The sequence below is a fragment of the Vicugna pacos genome, chromosome 23 (assembly GCF_048564905.1).
Source record: "Vicugna pacos chromosome 23, VicPac4, whole genome shotgun sequence".
NCBI lineage: Eukaryota > Metazoa > Chordata > Mammalia > Artiodactyla > Camelidae > Vicugna > Vicugna pacos.
This window is the reverse complement of record NC_133009.1, coordinates 22,760,346-22,770,520: the sequence shown is the minus strand read 5'-3', so window position 1 is coordinate 22,770,520 and position 10,175 is coordinate 22,760,346. Positions and strand designations below refer to the sequence as shown.

The 10,175-nt window shown below is 47.2% G+C and overlaps 1 protein-coding gene across 3 annotated transcripts in view; it reads left to right on the top strand.

Annotated features, from left to right (window-relative positions):
- Nucleotides 1-4,796: 4,796 nt before the first annotated feature.
- Nucleotides 4,797-10,175, top strand: part of CNIH3 (cornichon family AMPA receptor auxiliary protein 3) — a 151,202-nt gene continuing 145,823 nt past the window's right edge. For all 3 annotated transcript variants that reach the window (XM_072948671.1, XM_072948672.1, XM_006198840.4), the window contains exon 1: nucleotides 4,797-4,929. In XM_072948671.1, coding sequence (XP_072804772.1) covers nucleotides 4,849-4,929 — 81 coding nt within the window. In that variant the 5' untranslated portion in view covers nucleotides 4,797-4,848. The remainder of the gene's footprint in view (nucleotides 4,930-10,175) is intronic.

The window sequence follows — 10,175 nt, the reverse complement described above, 5'->3', positions numbered from 1 at the left end:
GAGGAGCTCAGAGCCCTCTTAACTAAGCTTCCTGTGAATTCAAAGGCATACCTCTTTAGGCTTCGGCTATTTCTCTCATGGGTGCTTGCAGGTGAGGTGGAGAGGGAGCGTAAGGGCAGGATAGGGTTGGAAGAAGCTTTATGATGAGCCAAGTCTTTAGTCGTGTGGAGACACATTATTTGCCTTCACTTTTGATAAACTGAGGTGTTACTATTCATAAGATAGGAAAAGGCAGAAAACCCAAACTCAACCTGTATATAAGTGGAGGAAGGAGGCTAGGGGTTTAGGGGCTGGAAAACAACCCCTCCATGCCTCTATTAAACCATGGTATCAAGAGTGGTGTTCACCTGTAAGTGACAGAAACTCTTTCCATGACTTAAAAAGTAAGTTTTATTACCTCATACAAGGAGAAGTCAAGAATGGGAAGTTCAGGGCTGGTGGGATGGCACAATTATGTTGTCAATGATACTTGCTCCCTCTGTCTTTCTAGCTTTTCCATTCCTCTTGTGTTGATTTCCTCCTCATGGTCACAAGATGGCTGATGTACCTCCAGGCATTAGGCTTATATTCCAGGCAAAAAGAAGTATATGTCTCACAGGTTCAGACTGAATCACATGGCCATTCCTGCCTGCACAGTGGCTAGGGGGAAAAAAAAATCAAGTGATTGGCTTTTCAGTGTCAACAGCAGCTGAAACAACATAGGTTGGCAAGATACTATGATTTATAAGAAATATGTATTTGATCATTCAGACATACACTATCCTGGCTCATATCTCCCAAAACTCTTGAAATTTCCTGAGTGATAAAAGCAATGGGAGCATCTTTTATTATAATACTTGTCCCCAGTTCCTGAAATCGCTTCAGAGTCAGAAAGTTGAAATGGTGTCTTGTTATTCATAACAAGCCCCTTTCCAGCACAAGTGGGTTTGTGTTAATAAGGTGATTTTTGGAAAGCACCCAATGATGGGGTCTAGTTGTGAAGGGAATCAACCATGAATAGAGGGTTGGAACTTTCAGTCCCATTCCCTGATTGCTGTAAAGCGGAGAGTTGGATGGAAGTTGAATCAGTCACCACTGGCCAGTGATTTAACCCATCATGCTTGTGTGATGAAGCCTCTGCAATAATCCAGGAGGATGAGATTTGGAGACCTTTCAGGTTGCTGAACCAGAACCCAACCTTGTGGGTGGTACACCCCAAACCCCATGGGGACAGAAGCTCCTACGTTCAGGACCCGTCCTGACCTTGCCCTATTTCTTGATCTGGCTGTTCATTCGTATCCTTTAATTATCCTTTGTGATAAACTGGTAAGCAAACTGGATTTCTGAGTTCTCTGAGGTGCTCTAGGAAACTAATCAAACCCAAGGAAGGGGCCATTGGAATCTCCAATCAATAGCCAGTCAGCCAGAAGCATAGGTTAACAACCTGGTCTTGTGATTGGGATCTGAAATGGAGGGCTGTCTTGTGAGACTGAGCCCTTAACTTGTGGAATCTGTGCCATCCTCAGGTAGATAATGTCAGAATTGAGTTGAATTGTAGGATACCCAGCTGGTGTCTGATGATTGCTTGGTGATGTGGGAAGCTACCCCGACCCCACACACATTGGAATTGGGTGCAGAACCATTTAGTTGGTCACTCAACGTCCATTCCTATCATTTTATTCCTTGCTTTCCTATCTTGTGTCACAGGCACTTTTTCCCCCCAAAGACACTGCCTTGTGATGGACGGAGTTATTTATTAATCTCACCAATCAGACTGAGAATCTTGTGAATTTCTGACAGTGCCCACAACATATAGGTACTAACAGTTGTTGAATAAGCAGTACTTGCCTGGGGTTCTTATTTTCTGAGATTCTATCACTGCAGTCACCTTTACTGAGATACCATTCTGTAACTGATAAAACAAGATAAAGCAAGAGTGGGGAATAGGCAGGAAAAACAGAGGCTGTGATATGGTTGGAGACTTGAAAGTCAGAGTGGTGGGATAATGAAATTTTCTTTTGATGTAGTCTCCTGATTCTGGTAATGCTGGACTACATAATTCAGACCAATCCTCCCACTGAACACAATTTAAAAAGCTGAATGAAATATAAAATCATCTTCTTAAAAGCACCAAAGACTTAACTAAGCAGTAAGGAATTACTGGGGCCAAGTTCTAAGAGTGGTTGAGAACCCAGAGAGGTCAGCCTTGCACTTGGGGCCAGTTTTGCCCTAGAGGCATTTGCTAACCTAGAGGAGATGGCTGAGAGGCTGGGTTGTGCTTTTAGTGCTTTGAATGCAGAGTAGGGGCAAAAGTCAGAGTCCAAGGACCACCAAGGCGTGGGACTTGGTAACACACTTGCTTTGGCTTAGGATCCAAAAAACTTCTCCATGTGAATAAGGGTGAACCAGAAAAAAACAAAACAAAACAGCCCTTACACAGATGGCAGTCATCTGGCTTGCCCACAAAATCTCAATGCTCGACATTGGATTAAGGTAACTCTAGAGCGCTCATTTCCCCCAGACACTCGGCAAAAGAAGTAGAAAATTTTCCTTGGAGAAAGATAACATCATCTTAGACCTCAAATTTCTACAATGAACTTTTCAAAATAATGTTGGACATACAATAAAAAATTACTAGACAGATGAGGTGCTAGGACTCCTTAAGGAAGAACCAGCAGAAACAAATGACAACAGATCAGCCGTAAAGGGACTCAACATAGCTGAATTATCCAACTTACATTGAGATTATCATATTATTTTGGTGTTACAAAAATGTATGCAGTATAATTACAAGAGTTAAAAGAAATAATTGGTATAAAAGGCAAAAAATAGAGCTAGAAAAATATATTACTTTTGTGTTGGTGGTGTCTGAGAGTAGCAGATTATGGTGTTTGTTTCATCTTTTTCATCTCTGTATTTCCATTATTTCTTCAATGAGAATTTATACTTGGAGACAAACTTAAGTAAAAAAGAAAGTGGCAAAAAGTATAACCCAGAGCAGGGCTAGATTCACAGGTTTGCAACCTCTACAGTAGCCCTGGGTCTGGTACTCAGAGGGCCTCACCCTTGGTTTAATATTCTGCTGTTGCTACCTTGAAACTCTAAATATATATATACTTTAAACAAGAAGCCCCACATTTTCATTTTGCACTTGGCGGGGCAAAGTATGTAGACCCAGAGGCAATTAAATGCTGACCCTTCCGCAAATAAGGAAACCGAGATTTCAAGAGGTTAAAAAACTTGCAGCTAGAAAGGGCTCTGACTCCAAAAGCACATGCTCTTGCCATTTCCACTAGACCAACACCAATAACACAGAGCCATTGCTGCTGCCTCTCCAGGAACCCACAATAGTCTGCAAAGTCTAGTTTCCCTAATCCCAAGGTCAGACGGCGGGGGAGGGTGGAGGATGTGAGGGAAAGATGCTAATGGAGAATCTTGCACGGAAGGGAGCAGTGCTCAAACGCACTCCGGAGCATTAGGAAAGCTACAGTTTGGGAAAGCCCAGCCAACAACCCTGGGGGGCCACAGGCTTTTTTTCCTGTAACCCCAACCAGTCCCCTCAGCCCACACATTTCCTACTCCAGCAAAACCGCGAGAACCGGGAGGGGTTGCCGCCTCTAGGTGCGAGGTACACACATACCCTTCCGCAGCTTCCCACCTCCTCGAGACACACGTGTTTAAAGAGTCCCTGCGCCACCGCCCCCCGCCCCTCCTCGGCCCGGCCGCCCTGCCCCGCCTGCGCTGCGGGCCTCAAGTTTCCTCAGAGAGGCCGGCGCGCACAAGCGCAGCGGCGGCGGCGACCGAGGTCCCTGCGGCGCTTCGTCGCCCACCTTTCTCCAGCCCCCGCCGTCGCAGTCTCCGCCCGCCGGGGAGGGCGTGCTCGGCGGAGCCGGAGCCGAGGGTGGGGCGCTGAGCGGGAGGGGATCCCGGGCCGCGTCGCTTCAGTTCTCACAGTGGCACCGGCGGCGGCGGCGGCGGCGGCGGCGCCCGCGGCCGCAGCAGCAGCAGCAGCAGCAGCAGCAGCAGCAGGTGGAGCGAGCTTCGCGGCGAGCACTGAGAGCCACTCCAGCCCCGGCCGGGAGCAGGCCCGCTGAGCTGGAGCCCGTGCCCGGCCCAGTCCAACCCCTAGTTTTCGGGGAACTTGGATTACTCAGGCCGGCGGGCCGGGGCCGCAGCTGGGGCCGGGCGCGCCTGGGAGCGCAAGGCAGCTACGGAAGCCGCGTCCGGGGCGCAGGACCAAGGGGACCTGGCTCTTCTCGTCTACCTAAAGACCTCTTCTCCCGGGAAAGAGCCGCTGCAGGCTCTGGGATTTGGGAGGAGCTCGGAGTCTGCCCGGGCATCTCGCTGGACTTTCTCGGTTTGCTCTCGGGAGTCGCAGGAGGGTCCCGAGCGGCGCTCTCGCCTCTCCTCTGCGGCTTAGGCGCGGAAAGCAGAGGCTTATCCCGGGGGCACGGGAACTTCTCACGCGGTCCTCCGTGGAGCCTTCGGACCCCTCGTCGTGTTGTCTCGAGAAACTCGCTGGTTGGCACTAATCTGCAGGAGTTCTCTACTGATTTGGTTTCTTCTTCGATCTGGGGACAGTTCCCGCCAACGACACTCGACGCCCCTTTCCCCGTCTTCGCCGACAAGCTGGCGTCCCAGGTCGCCGGAACCTTTGGGAATCCTGACCCTATTCGCTGACCCTCAAGGCTCTCTCGGCTGGCGTGTCTTTTCTGAGCCACTGGCCTCGAGGGAACAGTGCAGACGTGGCTCCTTTTTGCCCCCCCCCATCTGAGAGAGTGCTGTCCGCAAGGGGGACGTTGGCCTCCCAGGGGCTGCTTTGTGAGTGGTGAGACTGGGTGCTGGCGACCCCCGGCTCGCCGGCCGGCCATGGCCTTCACTTTCGCTGCTTTCTGCTACATGCTCTCCCTGGTGCTCTGCGCTGCGCTCATCTTCTTCGCCATCTGGCACGTGAGTAACCGGCAACAGCTTCTAACTCTTTTCTTTCGCCCCACATGCGTCCTTGTGCACCTCCTTCCCCAGTTTCTCTAAAATGCCGCCTCACTTTCTCCAGGTTGCGAGTGTGGGCGGTTGGGAGGCCAGCCGCGGCGAACCTGACTTTAGACCCTCTGCCTTTCCCTTGTCCCGGGCGGGAGACCGCGGCATCCTGAGGCCAGGCGCGCCTTCAGTGCCCAGGCTACTAGTTGCAGGCGGAGGGACCGCCGGTTCCTGGGGCAAGACACCTTTGCCAGGGCCTGGTCTTGCGTCCCGGGCCCCGGGGAGTGGCGTCTACAGCCCCATCCACCCACCTACTTCCTCTGCCCCTTCCTCTCCTGCACACGGTAGGCGAAGGAGAAGCGCCACCGTCGGCCCGGCAATTAGTCAAGTAACTATAACAACTAAACATTTAAAATGTCAGCGTCTGTGGTGGGCTGCATTGAGACATAATTGGAGGCAAAGTGGAAGCACGACAGGAGCGCCTTCCAAGAGGAAGTAGGGAGAGTCCAGGCCCGGGGAGCGGAGCGGAGCCGAGGGGGATGGAGGAAAACCAGGTGAAGGCGGCAGGCTGGCGAGGAGGAGAAAAGCGAGGAGGCGAGGAGACTGCCGAGAGACAGGCGTGAATGAGGCTGTGGAGGAAAATCATGCAGAGAGAGGCGGAGGAGAGCGAGTTTCCTCCTTTGCCCTCCTGGGGTCGAGCCATCCAACTCCTGGAAGACTCTCTGCAGGTGGCAAGTCTCCCTTCTGCCAGGTCCCCAGCATCCCCAGCGGGCACCAACCTGCCTGCCGCCCATGCTGGGGCTACAGCTAGTCGAGGGCAGTCGTGGTGAATCCCGATTCTGCGTGGTGTGGGGACAGGGTGCTTCTGAATAGAAGTAGGAAGAGAGGGAGCGCGCAGAACTGAGGAACGCTCGCCCTCTCCTAACGACGGTGCAACATTGGACAAGTCGGTTGAACTCTCAGGGCATCGTCCTCTGAGGTTGTTTAAGCTCCCTGCCCTCACCGTCAGAGAGCTGGGGTGGGGGGGAAGAATGGCTAAGGTTAAACGTTTTGGAAGGAGCAAGGCGGTGCATAGTCTCCCGCCATTAAGATCCTTGTCCTGCCCAGCAAGTCCAGGTGGCAGAAAAGGATCCTGAGATGAATTCTTTGGAGGACGGTTCTGGTGAGCCTCAGAGAGCAGGAATGCAGTGGGCGATGACCCGGAATGAAGACCAGAAGAAAACTTTAGGGTGGGTGAGATGCAGGTGTTTTGTATAAATGGTTTCTAGAGTGAGAGAGCTTGTCTTAAAATAAAACTAAAGTAGCTGAAGCAGCTCCTGTTACAAGGCTGGGAGGAGCGGGAACCCTGAGAGGAGGAAGACTTCTAACCATATCACCTTAGGGGAGACGCTTACTGGGCTTCCTTCCACATCTCAAAAGTGAGAAATTTGACCTGGATGGTCTCCAAGCTTCCCCTTATGTCTAAGATGGTGTAAGACTGTGAATCAGTTGACTTAGGAATCTGGGGGTTAGAGAGGAGGAGTTCAGACATGAGAATTTCAGGGCTGATCAAAAATCCTGCAAGTGAGAGGTGATGGGATTTGGCACCCTCTCTTCCTCTGCCCAGGAATACAGGGTCTAACCAGTGACCAAGGAACTGAGCCTTGAAGTTGTTGACAGTGGTTAAGGGAAAAGGAAACTTTACCTAACTTAGAAGGAAAAAGGGTGCAGAACAGATTGTGCCCAAACAGTGCAGCAGACCTCTGCTAATGTGTTTTGAAAGGAGCTTTCTCTGCTTCTTGGGCTTTGGAGCGTTGTTTGCATTCTAGAGGGCTAACTACCCCTCTTTTCCAGGAACACTTCATTTGTTGTTTCTTTATGTTTCTGCCTTGGCCAGAGGGTGGCAGGTACCAGAGAACTCCATCAAACTGTCAGGCATGGAGGTCTCTAAATTAGCCCCTGAAGCAAAGCAGGTAACCAGAAAGAATAATTTTCTCTCGCTTGGGAAGGTAATACAAATAATTCAAGAGCAGGTTAATTAAATGGATGGTTTGTGCAGCTGGTTGACTGATAGACCTTTGAATCAAAACCGGGCATTGCTGTGATCCCATGTTGGCCTCTACTCTTTAGGTTTTCAACACTCACCCCCTGCAGTCAGATTCCAAGTCTGGGTCAGGTCCTGCCCTGATTCCTGACCTGATATGATTCCAGTTTCTAATGATAAAAAGAAATTTGTGCTCTTTGAATTCAGATTACAATAACAACTCCCAAGTTTCAGCCCCTTTTCCTTTCCTAGACTTTTCCTTCTCCTTTTCTCCCAAACAGCCCAAAGCCCTACCACATGGCTTTGGTTCCTGAACATTGAAAGGGGAAATCTGAGACACCTTGATTTCCATGCACACTTTGTATGTATGGGTGTCGGTTATAGGGTGGTAATTATTTCAACCAGAATTTAAGAGCGTCAGTTCTGTGATAGACATTGTATTTGCTTTCTTTTTAGCTTCTTATATTCCATATGTATTTCTTTATCTGATAAGCCATACTGATGGCTTAGCATATATTGACATCCAAAATAATGAATGGGACACTTATCAGTACATAGCAGTTAAAAGACCTACCCCACTGCCATGTCTGGGCTGTGGGATATGAAGATGGCACTTTTAAAATTTATCTATCTATCTATCTATCTATCTATCTATCTATCTATCTATCTATTTATTTATTTTAATGGAGGTACTGGGGATTGAACCTAGGACCTAGTGCGTGCTAAGTATGCACTCTTATCACAGAGCTATGTGTGTGTGTGTGTGTGTGTGTGTGTGTGTGTGTATCCCCTTGGTTTTCTTATTTAATTGTAATTACCTAATGAGGAATAATAAGAGTAGTTACTATTTATTGAATGTCTATAGTAGGCCAGTTATAGGCATTTATAGAGGACCTCTTAGATGTACCTCCAATTGTTCACCTCATCCTTCTTCCCACTGGAGGTCTGGGAGGAAGGATGGATGTGGCCGGCCAAAGCACAACATTTCTTTCAAGTCTTCTTTTTTTTTTTACTTTGAAAATTTATCTGCATTTGTTTTTGAATGAAAATATTTCAAATTGCCAATTAATTTATATCAGTCACTGTCTTTGAGTACATTTGTTGCATTTGGAAGATGCAGAATAAAATTGAGGGGTTTATTTTTTTAATGGTTTTGCATACCTTCAGGCACATGGCCCCTTACTGCCCAGGCAAGCCTCTTCATCCTCACAACTGACATTTTACAGATGAGGAAACTGGATCAGAGAGGTTATGAAACTTGCCCAAGGTTACACAGCTGATACGTAATTAGAGCTGAGATTTTAGCTGAATCTGAGACCCTTATGCCCAATGTCCTTTTTCTAACTCTAGTCACTATCTTTTTGGCTTGTTTAACTTTTATAATAGTGAATGTTTCTATCCAAAGGATTACCTTTCTTTGTGTAAGTAAAATATTTGGAGTTGGAATTTCTGATTGGAATTATAAAAAGAAGACAACACCAAACATACTATATATCCTTTTTATTTATTTGTTTTTTGGGGGGGTAATTAGGTTTACTTATTTATTTCTAAACAAGGTACTGGGGATTACCACCTCGAGCATGCTAAGCATGCACTCTACCACTGAGCTATATCCTCTCCCCATATATCCTTTTTAAAAAGAGGATATTCTATTTCATTTTTTTAAAAATAATTTTTCTGCTTGTAACATTATATAGGTTCATTGCCCCACATTTTGAAATACGACATTATAATGGAACAAAATCACTACTAACCTTATCATCCAGAAAGGATTTGGGCATCTCTTCTTCCAAATGTTGTGTATGTGTGTATTTTTAAAAATTGCATAGTTTAGATGTTTAGAAAGAAAAAAAAAGTGTTCTAAATTATTTCATATGTGAAGTGATGTCTATTTCCAGCCAATATAAAATGAACAGTGTCTACTTGCAAGAGCCCTCTCAGCTCCAGCTTGGTTGAGCCTATTTGCAGATTGTCTTGTTTATATAAACACAGATGAAACCATTCTTTGAAAAGATCAAAGATTCATACCAGTTATTTCAGGTTTTTAACTTAAAATTAAAAAAAATTATATCTAATAAGTCACTTTTTAAAATTCTGAGTTTTGACAACATTCAAATAAAATTAATTCCCAGTAATATTTCTTTGGATTCCCAGCAGCATTTGCTATCAGAATTTTAATGGGCCCCCAGAGATGATAACAAATAATAGTTACTGAGGAGGCAGTTTTGCTCTGTGAAATGTCTTTATGGTTGAGCTTTTCAGCCCGTTCCTGCCAGTCACGAGGAACCGAGTAAACTTTTTAGTTTCTCAAATTATTCATCTGGAAACAAAAAATGGGTTTATGTGAAACAGTAGGATGCCTGGGGTTAACAATAACAAGTCCTTTAGGGAACCTACTTTGGCCTCTTCACATGTGGGTTCAGAGGCCTTAGCCATGCCTCACCGGGTCTCCACTTTTTGTTCTGTTTGAGACACCCCCATCTCCTCCCATATCTCACTTTTAGATGTGATGTTTTCACCTCCAGCACCCCCTCTCCCCATCCCCCTACCTCCTTCCCCACTGCCTCATAGTTAGCATGGGAGGAAGCTGCCCGAGACCCTTTCTGCTTACCGTGGTTTCTCTGGAGCCTGGAACAGTGCCTGCCATGTAGAAGGGGCTCAGTCAGTCCCCGTAGAACTTAATGCTGAGGCTGGCAAATACTTTGAATTTGGCATAGAACAAGAGGCAAACATGCGATGTTCTTACATATGCTACAATACAGCCAAAATATAAAACACTAAAAAAGCTCTCTACACCAAGATTAAGCTGATAGACTGTAATGGAGCCACCGACATTTCTGTGTGCCCCGTGTCATAGGGATTAAAAGACTTCGAAATTTTAGTTGGGACCATCCCTGATGCAGGGCGTGAAGTTTGAAGATTAAGGATGGGATCTCGCGAGATCTCATGGGATAATGTCTCCATCAGTCTGGTGTTGGGGGCCTGTTGCAGGGTAGTGTCCACCTACCCTTGCATCTCCCACTCTGCCCATCTCGCAGGCCCAACAACACAGGGAGACTATATTGCTTCCTGGATATATGCCTTTTATTCCTCCTTCCACAAGGAACGACTTCTACCTCTCAGATGTAAATTCTGCACATTATTTCGCCGCCTGGCTCCAGTCTCACCATTGTCAGGCCTGCTCCCTCCAACCTAC